The following is a 15972-nucleotide window of genomic DNA, read 5'->3' on the forward strand; positions in this document are numbered from 1 at the left end:
TCAAAAACTTGTCTTTTTCACCAACAGAAGTTGGTCCAAAAAAAATATTACCTCACCCGCCTTGTCTCTGGGACCAACACATCTACAACAACAACACTGCAAACTCCCAATGTTGAAAGCCCCTTCTACTCAAAACCCCCACAAACCAACTCCTCCCACTCTAACCCCCCCACCAAACAACTAAACAAAAACTCCCAAAACAAAACAACCTTTAGAGAAAAGGGTAAATTTAATAAAATTTAAAACCAAACACAAGTTAGCCCAAGTAGAATTTTTACCTCCACAAGGCTGCCAGAGATTTAATGAAGTCCACGTCATGATTGGTATCAGTTCTGCTGATGTTTGAAGACTGGCCATCAGTCTGTACAAAGAGGCAGGGTCTGGGTGACCTCTCAGTCAGTAGATCAGATACTATGGTGATGAATGACAGTATGAAACCTTAATAGATTTTTTTCTTCAGTACTCCTTAAAAAAAATAATTTTTTTTAAAATGCTTTACTTCCAAATAGACCTACCACTAGCAAACAGACCAGGTACAAGATACTATCTGTGTTTGTGTTTGAAGAGCCAGGAAATGAATTTCCTTTTTAAAAATGTTTGAAATTTAGATAGTGTATCCTGAAATCTCCTGGCCCAATTCTGCACTGGTTACCCTTGCTGAACCTTTATTTGTAATCCACAGTACTACCCAGGGCTCATTATCCAAATCATCATCTTGGCAAATAAAGAACTCCCAATCCCTCATTTTACATTTGCATTCTCCTGTACTCATACTAAGCACATAGTCTACGTTGACAGCCTGTATAAATCCACAGTGAAATGCTTTTAAATAAGTCCATTCAGAAGAGACTAGTGCACCCCACTTCCTCAACAGCTGGTAAACCGAATGGAAATATTTTCATAGATTTCTAAGCCTATTAAAGGAGAACATCTGCAACGTTCCATTTTTGTCTGTGCTTCCCAGCCCCGTTTTGAGATGAGCTCCTGATAAAAGAACAAATCCTCTAATGGAACTGATTCGCTGTGTGGCAGGGCTGTGCAATTCCATAATCTCTTCTGTGCTGTCAGATAAAAGTTTAATAGCTCATGTAGCACAGATAGTTTTTGATGAAAGGATAAAACATGCTTGAAATTTGTATGAGAACTGGTCTGGTGGACCCATCCCCCCCCCCCCACCTTTTTTTCAGAAATTAATGTTCTGACATTAAAATTCCAGAACAGTGAAATCTAAAGGACAGTTTGTGGGTTTTTTAGCATTGAAATGCCTGAATTTTCATGCTGGGTTAAAATCTTTAGAGGGAGAATTTTACTTAGGATTTTTCTACACTAGAAAAGTTTATACCTGTGTAGAATATCAATTAGTGGCATAACAAAATCATACTAGTATAAGCCCTAGTGTGGATTCCGTTGTACCCAAATAAAGGGTATTATACCAGTATAGCTTATTTTCTTTCCTGAACTGGAATAAGCTTATACTGGTATAAGCATTTTATACCATAAATAGTAGTAATATACCGGTATAACTGTATCCACACTGGGGGGGCTGTGTTCTGCTTTACCTGTGTCAGTGTAGTTAAAGCAGCAAAACTTTCTAGCATAGCCCTTAATGTATTAACATGTGATTGACTAGTACACCTGTTGTATGTTCAAGTATACTGGTGATTATATGATTTGAAGAATGGTCTTGTAGTTAAGGCACTTAATTAGGACTTGACGTTCAGTTTGTGGCTTTTCCAGAGACTTTGTGAGACCTTTGGCAAATTACTTAATCTCTCTCCCTCATTTTCTCATCTGTAAAATGGGGTTAAACTTCACGAGGGTGTTTTGTCAGAATAAATGTATATGTAAGATGCTACATTAATTGGGGTAAAAAAAAAGAGCCTAGACAGAGAATTCAGGGAACATAACCAGAGTTAGACTGGTATAAATCCAGCTGACTTCAGTGGAATTATCCCAGATTTACAGTGGTGGAACCAAGAGCAGAACCTGACCACAGTCTTCATATACAACAGGGGTCTCAAACTCAATTACCTTAGGGCCAGTGCCAGTCCTCAAATCCTCCCAGGGGGACAATAATATCCCTGAAGATGGTGTTCATAAAATAAAACATTTATATTGCATTTTTTATTTCAAATTTCTTAGAAATAATAACTGTCATACAACTTTATACAATTCTTTGCCTGCCAGAGAGTTTTTAGTGTTTGCCAGACACCTGGCAATGCTTCAGTTGCCAGTTTGTTGATGTTTGGCCTCAGTGACTGAGCAGTTGAAACCTTCAGGATTGCAGCAAGGTGTGCATCGATAGTTGTGTTCAGTATTTTGACTCGTTTATATTCATTGTGGGGAAAAAAGTGACGGTGCCTCCATGGCTGATGTCTTCACATCCCTGATTGCCATAGCTATGGCAAACCTTAATTTTAAGTGTAGACCGAGCTTGAGACCTCCCCTCTTCCTTCTTGTCTGTCCTCTATTCCAGCCAGGATGATCATCTTGTACCACAACTCCACCCATGTCTGCCTTCTCCTTTCCCTCCCCACGCTCCAAATCCCTGCACTGCATCCCTCTCTTACTTCATAACGTCCAAGATTTTATTTACTTCCAAGGCTCTCTGAATGATTCCTTTTACCCCCTTCTGGTCTCTCCTTGTACTTGGGTAGGGTTGCAGACCCTCCTCTTTTCAAGGAGCTTCCGAAAACCCATTTCAGCTATAATGACTAGACACTTTCTGTAAGACTCTTTCACATGTTCTATTCTCACTCCTATCATTAGCCCATGCTCTCCTTGGAGCAGGGATTATGTTATTTTGTGTAAGCACGAAGAGCAACTACAAAGCACCGTGGCACACATTATGGACCTATATAAATTATTTCTATTATTGCTTATGTAACACCATCATTTTACATCGCCCTTCCCAAATCTAGAATAAAACATACATTGCCTGCCCAAGGGAGTACAGTGAAATCTCATCAAGCCATGAAAGTTGAGTTGAAAAGGCTGTCAAGGAGTGAATCGTGGTCTAGAGCAGCCCTTCTCAAACTGGGGGTTGGGACCCCAAAGTGGGTCGCCAGGGCTGGCTTAGAGTTGCTGGGACCCGGAGCCGAAGCCCAAGGGCTTCAGTTCTGGGCGGCAGGGCTAGATTACAGGACCCCGGCCTGGGGCTGAAGCCCTTGGACTTTGGCCCTGCCGTCTGCAGTGATGGGGCTCAGGCTTTGGTCCCCCCCCTTCTGGGGTCATGTAGTAATTTTTATTGTCAGGAAGGGGTCACGGCACAATGAAGTTTGAGAACCCCTGGTCTCAGGCCCTCCGACGGGGAGGGTGGGCGATTACCCAGGGGCCTGGGTGACTTAAAAGGGCCTGGAGGGGCCTCACCACTGCTGCATTAATTACATTTGCGACTGTACTCCTTGGAGGAGAATTGTATGTCTCCTGTTCTGTTTTTATCTGCATTCTGCCATATAGTTCATGTCATAGCAGTCTCGGATGATGACCCAGCACATGTTCGGTTTAAGAACACTTCCCCTGCAGATTTGACAAAATGCAAAGAAAATACCAATGTGAGATTTCTAAAAATAGCTACAGCACTTGACCCAAGGTTTAAGAATCTGAAGTGCCGTCCCAAATCTGAGAGGGACGGGGTGTGGAGCTTTCAGAAGACTTAAAAGAGCAACACTCAGATACGGAAACTACAGAACCCGAACCGCCAAAAAAGAAAATCAAACTTCTGCTGGTGGCATCTGACTCAGTTGGTGAAAATGAACATGCATCGGTCCGCACTGCTTTGGATCGTTACCAAGCAGAACCCATCATCAGCATGGACGCATGGCCTCTGGAGTGGTGGATGAAACATGAAGGGACATATGAATTTTTAGCGCATCTGTCATGTAAATATCTTGCGGCGACGGCTACAACTGTGCCATGTGAATGCCTGTTCTCACTTTCAGGTGACATTGGTTACAATTTGCAGGAGACAATGCTGCCCCCTTCTTGTTCACAAACTCTTTGTCTGAGTGATTGGCTGAAGTAGGACTGAGTGGACTTGCAGGCTCTAAAATTTTAGTGTTTTATTTTTGAATGCTGTTTTTTGGGTACATAATTCTACATTTGTAAGTTCAACTTTCATTGTAAAGAGATTGCACTACAGTACTTGTATTGGATTAATTGAAAAATATTATTTCTTTTGTTTTTTTTACAGTGCAAATACTTGTAATAAAAAATATAAAATGATCACTGTACACTTTGTGTTCTGTGTGGTAATCAATATACTTGAAAATGTAGAAAATATCCAATATTTAAATAAATCGTTTTATGTATTATTTAACAGTGTGATTAATTGTGATTAAAAAAATTAATCACTTGACTGCCCTAGTTCCTAGTGAACTCCTCGATGGGGGAGGGAAAATATTTCCAACCAGATCTGTTAATTAGATAATCAGTGTAAATCAGTCAATCAATATTCATAAGGGGCTTTGCACGTATAAAGTGCCAAGTGATTTTCCACCTCTTATGAATATTTCAGTCAACTAATAATTGCAGAAGTAAACAGCAAAGATTTGCTAAATTCCCTTTCCCTCTGTTTTCTCCAGTATGCGGTGAATTTGGCATGCAAACGCACACTGCTGTGGATATGTAAGCACGAAGCCTTCTCAGAGACTCTTGCGTATGCTATGTGTTGTGTATTCCCTTTAGGGATTGTAATGAGCTGCATATTTCTATGATAGTTGGTAACACGGCGATCCTGTCTTTATCCTCTAGCCTGTGACTGCAGTTAACCCTCTTCTCTGTTTTCTTGCTGCAGAGGAGGTGGTGGAAGGGAAAAGTGCCATTCTCATAGGAATGAGCCAGTGGAACTCCAATGACTTGGTAGAGCAGATCGAAACAATTGGGAAGCTGGAAGAAAATCAAGGTAAAATTTAACTTGCTATATGTATATATTTAGGTTAACAAAGAAACTGCAACACTTAAGCTGTCAGCTGTCTGATTTTGTTGAGAGACCTGATACAAACGGAGTTTACAATGTTACAAAGCATAACTGGTATTACAATTAACATTGATATACCATTTGTTAACTATTTCCCTGTATGAAAATAATTCAGGCCCTATTTCTGCAAGATGCACCCTTTGGGCAGACTGTATACTCACACCTGGGGCTCTGCTAGGGTACAAGGCTCCATCCACACACAGTAGCTTGCATGACCAAGACCTATGCTTGTATATCTGTCATGGCCGTGACACACATTAAGGGCTTTAGGGTCATTGTCCCCCAGGCCAGGTCGCTACTCAGGGCCAGACTCTGGTACCTTTGCTACAGGTAAGTAGCACTGAACTCTATAAATAATTTTGCTGAAGTCAGTGGAACCGTTTGATAGTAAGGGTGTGGTTTTTCAAAGGGATAGAAAGGTGTTAGGTCTCCATTCTAAAATTTTCAGAAGTAACTTAGGAGCCTTGAATTTCAATGAGGCTTAGGCTCCCAAATCACACAGGTTTTTGAAAATGTTACCCCCGAACTCCCACTGACTTTAAACAGGAGCTGTCTTTGTTAGTCAAAATCCCACCATAAGATATGATTCAGTGTAAGTAATGGTGTCAATCTTGCCTTTAAATAACTTGGTAAATTTGTCCAGTGAAGTATGGGGTTTTCAAATGATTAGTTGAATAGTATCAAACTTTAAAGCATTTTTATTGTTAGTTAAATGGTATTTATTTGTTTTTTTTTCTGGTTCCCCCTGAGAGACAATTTATTCAATGTATTCTGAGCCATGAGGGTTTGTGTTTTTAGGCTGTTTTTAAAAGACTGTGACGTTGCTCTCCGTATGCTTTACGAAACATGCTTATGAATGTGAATATGATGTAACTGGAATATGTTTTATGCAAAAAGTCTCTTGTAAGGTATCATTACAAAGCTTATGATCTGAGTGTGTTCATCCTATTTCTTTGCATGCATTATTTCTATGTCTGGAGTTAGGAGAATAAGATATGAACTTGTATTACTGATGTAAACATATTAAGAGGAACCCATTAAGGGTGCTTCCGAACCGATGACCTGTAAATGGCTCTGCTTACTTGCAAACCTTCCTGGGTACGTGTGGGCACGCCCTGGAAGAATGAAGGCTGGTGTCTCACAGGACATGTGGACATGTCACCTGATACTGGAATCCATCTTAAACCTGATGCTTTTCCATTTAGAAGGAGGGGTGGGCACCCAGAGAGACAAAGGATTCCTGCCTTGTGCCAAAGCTATAAAAGGGGGTGGAGCAGGACAAAGGTGGGGGTGTCCCAGTCATGAGAGAGCTCCGGCTTGTCACCTAAGATGTCGGCTGGAACGAACAAGAACTGTACCCGGGAAAGGATTGGGCCCAGCCTAGGAAGGAATCTAGTCTGTGAAAGAAGCTTATTGGAACGTCTCTGAGGGTGAGATATTACCTGTAATTAGTTTCTTAATGTATTAGGCTTAGACTTGCGTGTTTTGTTTTATTTTGCTTGGTGACTTACTTTGTTCTGTCTGTTATTACTTGAAGCCACTTAAATCCTACTTTTTATACTTAATAAAATCACTTTTGTTCATTAATAAACCCAGAGTAAGTGATTAATACCTGAGGGAGCAAACAGCTGTGCATATCTCTCTATCAGTGTTATAGAGGGCAGACAACTTATGAATTTATGCAGTATAAGCTTTATACAGAGTAAAACAGATTTATCTGGGGTTTGGATCCCATTAGGAACTGGGTGTCTGGGTGGTGGAGGCAGGTAACCTCCTAAGCTGTTTTCACTTAAAGCCTGCAGCTTTGGGGATGTGGTTCAGACCCTGTGTTGCAGCAGGCTAGCATGTCTGGCTCAACAAGACAGGGTTCTGGAGTCCCAAGCTGGCAGGGAAAATGGGCTCAGAAGTAATTTCAGAACATCAGGAGACAGTCCCAAGGGATCTCTGTGACCGAACCCATCACAAAGACTTTCCCCATTTCTTATTACAAATAGCTGGCTTGAAAGATCAGTATGGACTGGAGTGTGTTAGACTGTAGGAAAAGAAAGGAATATTTCTCTATATGTATTTTCAGCATTGCTTGTGGAGGGAATTCATTTATTAATTATCTTTGTTTAGTGACTCTCTTCTCTTTTTTTTATCGTCTGGGTGTTTTCTTTGCTAGTGGTTAAGTAGCACATTGACCAACCAATCCAAATGGCATGTTGTTGTTAAAGATTATTAAGTGGATAATTAGAGAGGGAAGAAGTTTGTGTCTTACATCTGCCCTTGGCAGTGACATAAAGTGTTCCCTCATGTTGCTTGGTAATTTATTTCGATTGGAGTCAGGGATTCAATGGGGATTCGTAGGAGACGCTTACTGCATTGTAAATGTGCCTCATTTCTCTGCTCTTAGACTATTGAGAGAAATTTGAGCCAATGTTGCACCACAAGTAAGAACTTTTTTTTTTTAATGACCACATAAAGGCAGGTCATTCTGGACTATTTGCCACTATTCCTGGACTTTCTTCACTGGCTGCCAATTTTTAATCTATTTACTTCAATGTTGTTATGATAGATATTGTCTTATTGTTTCTATAGTTCCCACTAAGATCATGGCACCATTGTTGTAGGCACAAAAAAACAGCAAGGGACAGTCCCTGCCCCTAAGAGCTTCCAGTCTAAGCAGGAAGACCGATAAAGGGAGGATTATTATTCTCTCCATTTTACAGATGAGGAGCAAAGACCCAGAGGGCATAAGTGCCCTACCCACGGCCACGCAAGAAGGCTGTGGCACAAAGCCAGGAGAACCCTGAATTCCCAGTCCAGCATCTTAACTATGAGACCTTCCCTTCCTTATTTCAATGGTGCCTCATCTTTTTGTTGTTGTTGTTGTTCTGTGGACTACTTTGCAAGACAGAGAACTACTATGGTCACCTCTCCTTCTTAGCCCTCTTGTCTCGCATTGCTTGGTGCTCATCATGCTTTCTTCTGGAGAATACTAGGCAGGGCTTAGAGAACTACTGGTCTAGTTGGGCCATAGTTTGAGAATGGGCCTACTTTTACCATCTGGTTACATTTTAATGGCTTTTCACCACACGGTAGCCTGCTTCAAGTCAACGTTCACTGTGCTGGGGTGTATGACTTTGCACACTATGGGCCTATTTTGAGAGGTGCTGAGCAACTGTAACTGCAGCTGAAGGAAGCAGGAGCTGTGGGCAATAAGCAACTCTGAAAATCAGACCTTATGTTATGTCCACATAAGGCAGCTCACGCCAGAATGAGATTTCATATTTTGTTATATCAATACTGTAAAAGAAACTAGAGCAACAGCTGTAATGCATGCTGCCAGTTAGGAGTTTTCCTTGATTGGCCTCCTGCTAAATTCATCTGATTAAACTAGGCCACGCATATCTATGCATCTTCTCCTCTTGAACTCCGCCACATTATACTGCACGGTTCAGTTCTATTGATTAGCTACCTATTGATTCTTCCTGCTGTGAAATTACCTGCCAAATGCGTATAGATCCTATCGTGTGTTTACTGCAGCAAATTATGCAGTGCTTCTGTTAGAGAATGAATAGAGTTAGGGAATTTTAGAACTCCACTCTGTGATTAGCAACTGCAAAACACGAATAGTGAAGGCACAGAGCATGCAAGAAATATTTGATGGGGAGCTATATCATTTTCTGAAATAGCTGCAGTAAAAAAAAGCATTCAAATGTTAATACAACCATTTACACTCAAAGCTTTACCAAAAAAAAGCTGGCAAATTTTTTTGACTGAATCATTTCAGCTGTAAAAATAGAGGGCTGGATTCTGAGACCTTTACTCAGAGTGAAATAGACCCATCATCATCAGTGGAACTGCTTGTGGAGTAAGGTGCTACTAAACTGTGGACTCAGATCCATTGTTAATTCCTAATCCCTTTTAAACAGCTGCATTAATTTATTACCTTTTCAGAGACTATTTGGGGAACTCATCAGGGTTTGCCAAAATAAAGCTGCATTTTTAAAGCCCATGTGTCTCCATTAAAGACATGCCCCGAAGTGGCTGGATAGTTCATAGCTCGTCTCTAGGTTTTCTCTCTTTACACGCCAGGGCTGGAGTTGCCTTTACCATTTGAGAGCCATACAGTGGTTTGTGAGAAACAAATAACTGGTCTCAGGCCAATATCTGTATGACACAAACTACAACCATGATTGGCACCTTGTCAAATCGTATCTTCTTGTGTACAAACTACGCTTATGGTTGAAACCCACTGGCTAACGGCCTGATCATGGATCACTGAATGATTGCCTGTTCTGTTCGTTCCCTCGGAAGCATTCAGCATTGGCTGCTGTCAGGAGACAGGAAACTGGGCTAGATGGATCATTGAGTTGACCCAGTATTGCCATTCTTATGTTATGATCCAGTACCCATTGAAGTCAATGTCTGTCTTTCCACTGACATTGATTGATGCAAGATGATTCCCTAAATTAGGATTTTCAGAGGAGCCCAAGGGAGTAAGGTGACTTTTACTGGGGCTTGGGTGCACAAGTCCCCTAGGCGCTTCTGAAAATCCCAGCTTAAATGTGCCATGTCCCCCTCTAATGGATTTTCCCCATAAAAGATGAGGGCCTAGTATATATTAGCTCTTTTTAGCTCAAGTGATAGAGGCTGGTGGTTGGGTTCTAAAGGTCTCTGATTCAGGTCTCCGATGCCTCTTGTTGGTAGCAAGGGTGTCGTTTCATTCCCTTTATGGTTGTGCCCTTCAACACAGGACCAGAGAACATCAAACAGTGGGGTGCTGGAGGGCAGTGTGAGGTGCTGCTGCCTCTGTTGCACCTGTTTTTTGGCTAAATTAAGGGTTGTCATTTTTCATGAACACTCATATTTGCACTGGGTCTTTAAAAATATGGGACCAAATCCTACAGGCATTATGAGCAGAAAACTCCTGTTGACCGGCCAAACCACTAGAATCTGACCCTGGTTATGAACAACACATTCAGCTGAGAAGGAAGTGGCTGTGTTGCACTTGGTTGTAGTTAAACCAGCTTCCAGGACCAATGATTCTGCTAGTTGCCTTTCCAGCAATTTTGAAGTCGGTGTGCATTTTTTTTAATGGTTTAATAGATTGACTAGTAAAGCACACAATTAAGAGCTCTTTCAACAAATGAAGACGTATGGGAAGCTGCAGTATGCTCTGGGCAGAATTAAAGGCACACTGGGTACTCACTACAACTTTAAGAAACAGCATTGCCACAATTCTACTGAGAGACACAAGCTTATTAGCACCCTTATGAATAGCAAGTATATAAATTAATTCAATCGCTGATTCTCAATAAGTACACCTGAGAGCACTTGACCAATACAGACTTCCCTATCAATGCTAGAAATACTTCTTCAGGGGAAAATCTGGGAATCTAGTAATGCCGACTTAATACAGTTAAACAGAGAATAACACAAACAGCAATCAAGCTGAATTAAAAACCTGTAGAGCTATGTAAATTATTTTGATGGGGAGCTGCTTTTCCTGTGGCAGAATCAAAGCACTGTATTAAATATATCCTCAGGGCCAAATTCATGACTGGTGCTAAGCAGATACCCATGGTATCAATGGAATTGCACCTGCTTGATGCCAGGAATTAATTTTGCTTATTAGATTTTAGTTTTTCTGTTCTTCCACGCCCCCCCACTACCGTTGGTCCAGATCCTGCAAGCACTTAAAGCACATGCTTAAGCTACTCTGTAAGTGTAAGCTACTCTGTAAGGGATCAGGGCCTTGGTGTTTTAGTTTTGGGGCTTGTCTATTCTGTGCTGCAGTGCAGACTACCGGGCGTGTGAACTGCCAGCATGAACTAAAAGGTTTGAAAGAGGACTATGTTAACGCAAAATATGTACCTGTTAGTTCACGCATGAGGCATCCACGTGAGGCAGATAAGAGAGCAGCTCTTTGGTGTGGTCTGCAATACACACACTCGGTCTGCACTGTGGCTCGGTGTAGACATACTCTTGATGAGATACAGTAAAATCAAATCTTTGACCCCTAACGGCATTGTGTCCAGATACTTTTATTTCCAAAGCAAGTTTTATGTCTGTACATACATAACTGATTTGTAATTTGATTTGTTTACTATAGATAAATGCACAGTATTCTCATTTTTAACTTTATAGCAAACTGAGCAATTTGGACAAAGAATTATCTGCCCTCCTCCAGATTTACCAATGAGACATCACAGATTTAAGCATCTGTCTACATTTCAGTCCTATTGATTAGGACAGATATCCTCCAAGATGTCAAAGTATATGTCTTGTTACAGAAACCTCCTGATGACTTGGGATATACTGCGTGATGAAAAGCAGTGCTAGTGAGTGGATAGGGCCCTGGCCTAGAGCTCAGTGGCCTGTTTCTTTTCCTGGTTCTGCCACTGATCTGCTGTGTGACCTTGAGCAAGCTTCTCTGTTTCCCCTCCCACCCTTGGCTGTCTTGTCTGTTTAGACTGTAAGCTTTTCAGAACAAAGACTGTCTCTTGCTACACGTTTGTGCAGTGCCTAGCACAATGGGCTATTCCGTTGGGCCTGCCATCACACCAATAAACAAAAATAATAACGTTCACTAACAAGAATTTCATAGGTAGCTTCATGATCTCATGTGCAAACTGCGAAGGCTCTTACCCTGGCTATCTACTTTTCCCCCCATCCCCCTTTCTTCTGAAATGTAGAATGTTTATTAAGTTAGGCCAATAATTACCAAGTTTAAAGAAAATAAGGCTATTTTCCCTGAGAGAAGCTGTCCTTTCTCTTATCTTTATATGGAACCATCTGCCCCTGAGACGACCATATTGAAAATGTGCTTTCATCTTTATGTATCGTAAACAGTGTAAGAACCATGAATGTAACAATCTAAAATGAGAATGGGTTTGTGGCATGTGTTAAGCAGTGCATCATAGTACGTAGAGCATTGGACTGGGACTCGGGAGACCTGGGTCCGATTCGTAGCTCTGTCGGTGGCCTGCCTAGGTGGCTTTCAGCATGCCACTTCGCCTCAGTTTCCCGATCTGTAAAATGGATATGATGATAATGACCTCCTTTGTAAGGTGCTTTGAGATGTATGGGATTTTCAAAGCTGCCTAAGGAATTTGGATACCCAGCTCCCATTATTAAAATCACCATAGGTATTGTCACTAGAAAATATGTATACTCCCTGTAATGAGAGATGTACATGTGATACCATAACCGCAGGCTGTTTGCTATGCCTGTGCTAGAAAGTATGATGATAGAAATGGCAGGGGTATTCTTGTGGTTGTTTTCAACACAAAACACACGCTGTACGCATGACATTACTGTTCACTTACTACCTAGCAGTAAATGCAACTCTGCTTTGTGAGAAGCTTTGGAGAAAGACATTTCCTTAAGTTAGACAGCAGTGCAGCTACCATGCTTATCTTTTGGGGCGAGACAAATGAGTAAATATATGCCCCTTGTAGTGAGCACGGAGGTTCAGAATGTGAAACCTCATAAATTGTGCCACCAAGGTAAGTATTTATTTGTTTGCCTGTTGACTCCCGCCTAAACTTCTCAGCTGGAAAGAAACTAATTTTCCTTGTGCTTTACATGGCAGGTAGTGTGTATAAGCAATGGCCTCTCAGGGCAGATCATTGTTTAGCTTACATGGTGAAACTGTCAACACTAACTTCAGAAGAACGACTACACAGTGGTTTGTGCAATAGGCAGCCGTGGCTCCAAATGTGCTTTTATAGAAAAGTGGCAGAATGGGGAGGGGAAAAAACTCAGCACAAGTAAACCATGGTCTTTTGGAACCCTGAGTCTCTTGTGAGCAGAGCTTCATACCTGGCTCGAAGCCTGTAATTAGTGCTGAAAGTAAAATATGATTTTGTGAACCCTCTTATTTTTTGAAGGTTTCCGATGCTGTTTTGAAGTGAGATAGTGCTTAGGAGCCCCAGTCATGGACTGGAACCTGATTGCGCTAGGTGCTGTACAAACACAGAGCAAAATCACAGTCCCTGCCTCAAAAGAGCTGACAAGCTAAGTCCCTTTTTAATCCTCCCCGGTCTTGGAGTGTATCTATAATAACGGCTATACTTTTGGACTTCCAGGTCTTTGCAAGACCCAAAACTCGGCAATTTAAAGAATGGGAGTGAAAACAATGAGCCATATCAGTAGTGGGTTGTGGGAACTGCGCACAAGCATTTTTCCATTGGTAAAAACGTGCCAAAACGTCGGCAAAATTTGTCCTCTATTCTTCACTCAAGAGACAGGGCCGTCCTTACCCATACGCAAAGTACGCAGCTGTGTAGGGCACCCGGAAATTTGGGGCACCAAATTTCCGGGTGCCCTGCGCAGTTGCGTGCTGCTCCAGCCCCTGCTCTGGCTCTTCCTCAGGGCCCCCACCCCTGCTCTGCCCCAGCCCCGCCCCCACTCCCCTGAGGACACCAGAAGCCGTCAGGCCTGCGCTCACCGGTAAGCAGAGCGACCTGGCCCCAGCCTGCTCTGCTCCCCTGGCTCCCAGCTGGACCACTAGCGAGTGCTGGGGGGCGGTTCCCCACTCCCCCCAAGCCTGGGAGCCAGGGGAGCAGAGCAGACTGGGGCTGGGTCACTCCACTTCCCGCAGGAAGTGGCCAGCCTATCTCCCCCTCTCCCCCATGGAGGCCTGGGGCCAGCCTGCTCCCCCCCCACCACGGAGGCCTGGGGAGGGGCCCCACACAGCCCCCCCACGGGGGCCTGGGGCCCACACAGCCCCCCCACCTGCAGGGGGGGCTGCGTAGGGCACCAAAATAGCTAGGGATGGCCCTGGCAAGAGAGGGCAAATGAACTTCAATTTTATATTCAGATATCTGTAGGAACACACATCATTTCATCTCTTCTGCTAGTTCTGCCTTAGCCTAAGCTGTGGATAACTTCTCATTCCACCCACAAGTGACAGAGATGGATGACACAGTGATACACAAATGATTTTCCCCCCCTTTTTTAATGTTTTATGTAGTGTAATGTCGCTCCCATTATCTCAATTTTTGGCCCATGGAATTATCACACAATTACGCAATGCCATCACCATTAAAATGATTCCTTATCAAACTCTGCAAGAAACTTAACTGCTGTCAGTCTTGTCTATCAGATTCTTTTCAGGTTTGATCAATCCGAAGGCGAAGTTGACCTAAAATGTCAGGGAATGACTCAAATCATGATAGATATTTCATGTGACTCTCAACTTGTCTTTAATAGTTTAGTTATCATGAAGTCAAAGAGAAGCTAGTTTAAGCTGTCTGCGGAGCATGGTTCATCTATTCAGCTTTTGCCTTGAGATGCCAAGTGAACATGACTGTCTAATATAATATATCTGGAGCAGAGAGATTTAAGAATTAGGCACAAGCGAGACTTTATTGTTGCAAATCCTGAACTGCATTCCTGGAGCGACCGGCTTGGCCAAACTAGGAATCCGATTATTGCCCGGAAAACTAACAAGCTTATTGCCCCACTTCCCTAAATATATATATATATATAAGCCCTGGACAGCAGGTCCAGTACCGTTGCACTGATGGTAGCCAATACACAGTACTTCAGAAGAAAGTATAATGCCTTTAATCCTTCTCACCTAATGCATTTACCTTTGCAGTGCTCTACCCTGGTTGGAAATTTTTCCTGGCTGTGGCTTGGGATTGGCTAATGTTGGCAGGGCCGCTCAGAGGATTCAGGGGGCCTGGGGCAAAGCAATTTTGGGGGCCCCTTCCATTAAAAAAAAGTTGCAATACTATAGAATACTATATTCTTGTGGGGGCCCCTGTGGGACCTGGGGCCTGGGGCAAATTGCCCCTCTTCCCCCCCCCCCCCCGGGCGGCCCTGAATGTTGGAGGCATGTGGAATCCAGCCCTTGTAGAGTATAAACTGGCCTTCTTCTCTCTGTTGATTTGCACTCGTTGTAATTTGCATTTGGACATGACTGTTTCCTCACTTCATAGGAGAATCCCAAAAGTCAGAGTTGGAAGAGACCTGGTATATCGTCCAGTCCATCTCCCAGCCAATGCAGGACTACGGCCCTACAAAACATTTGCTGTCTTTTTAAAACTAGACTGGAGAAAATGTCGGACATATCGGGGCTTACAGTGCACATCTTGATGGTCAGGTCTTCTCTGATATTGAGCCTATTTTTTCCTCTTAAGTTCATCCTGTTATTTCTAGTTATACTTCCGTGCATCTTGCTAAATAATCCCTTCCCGTTCTTGGTGCCAACATTCTTCTTAGCAAAAATTTAATGTTAGAATCCTGTAGCGAGCTCTCCTATTTACTTCATTAATTCTCTGGCTCATGGAACGTAGAGTGCCAACTTTGGATCATCCACATCCAGAAAGCTTGGTCTCCTGTCAATATTGAGTCCTGCTCTAAATTAAGGCTGAGGCAGCTGAGATCAAAAGCCACAACATCCCTACAGTGTGTGTGCGCGGCAGTCCATGAGGTCTTCTCCAACCAGCTGGTATGGACTCTGGTATATGGAACACATGGCCAAGCCATCTGAGAGGGTGTTGAGTCCCTCGGAAAACATTGGAAGCTGGTTGGTCCAATGCCTAATCACCTCATTTGTAACATGAAGTAAACCACCATATATCTTCAATAAGTCATTGCTATTTCATGTCAAAGAGTCCAGCTGGCACATTTGCATCTCTGGGTTGGCCCAGGTTTCAGAGCCATACAAAAGGACAGAAACCACTGCTGCTTGACAGACACCCATGGTAGTCTGAGTTATGTGGCATTGACACCACAAAGACTTCTAAAGTGTGTGCATAATACATGTGCATAATAGTAGACTGGTTGATTTGATGTTTCACGTCAGCAAGGCAACCTCCCTCCTTGGTGACAGCAGAGCCAAGGTACTGAAATGAGTTGATGATTACGATGGGTGGGGGCAGAAGTTCATACCCACTTATATCACTTTGGGCTTCTTCCAGTTGACTTGAAAAGCAAGCTTACTGCTTTTTCCATAAACATATTTAGGGCATTGATGACGTTAGTTTGTGAGG

At 42.7% G+C, this 15972-nt stretch overlaps 1 protein-coding gene across 12 annotated transcripts in view; it reads left to right on the forward strand.

The window, feature by feature from the left end:
• PITPNM3 (PITPNM family member 3) overlaps window positions 1–15972 on the forward strand; it is a 363555-nt gene that overhangs the window by 181912 nt on the left and 165671 nt on the right. For all 12 annotated transcript variants that reach the window (XM_044993505.1, XM_044993503.1, XM_044993507.1 and 9 more), the window contains one exon: window positions 4796–4903. In XM_044993505.1, coding sequence (XP_044849440.1) covers window positions 4796–4903 — 108 coding nt within the window. The remainder of the gene's footprint in view (window positions 1–4795; window positions 4904–15972) is intronic.

This window comes from Mauremys mutica, chromosome 19 (assembly GCF_020497125.1).
Source record: "Mauremys mutica isolate MM-2020 ecotype Southern chromosome 19, ASM2049712v1, whole genome shotgun sequence".
Lineage (NCBI taxonomy): Eukaryota > Metazoa > Chordata > Testudines > Geoemydidae > Mauremys > Mauremys mutica.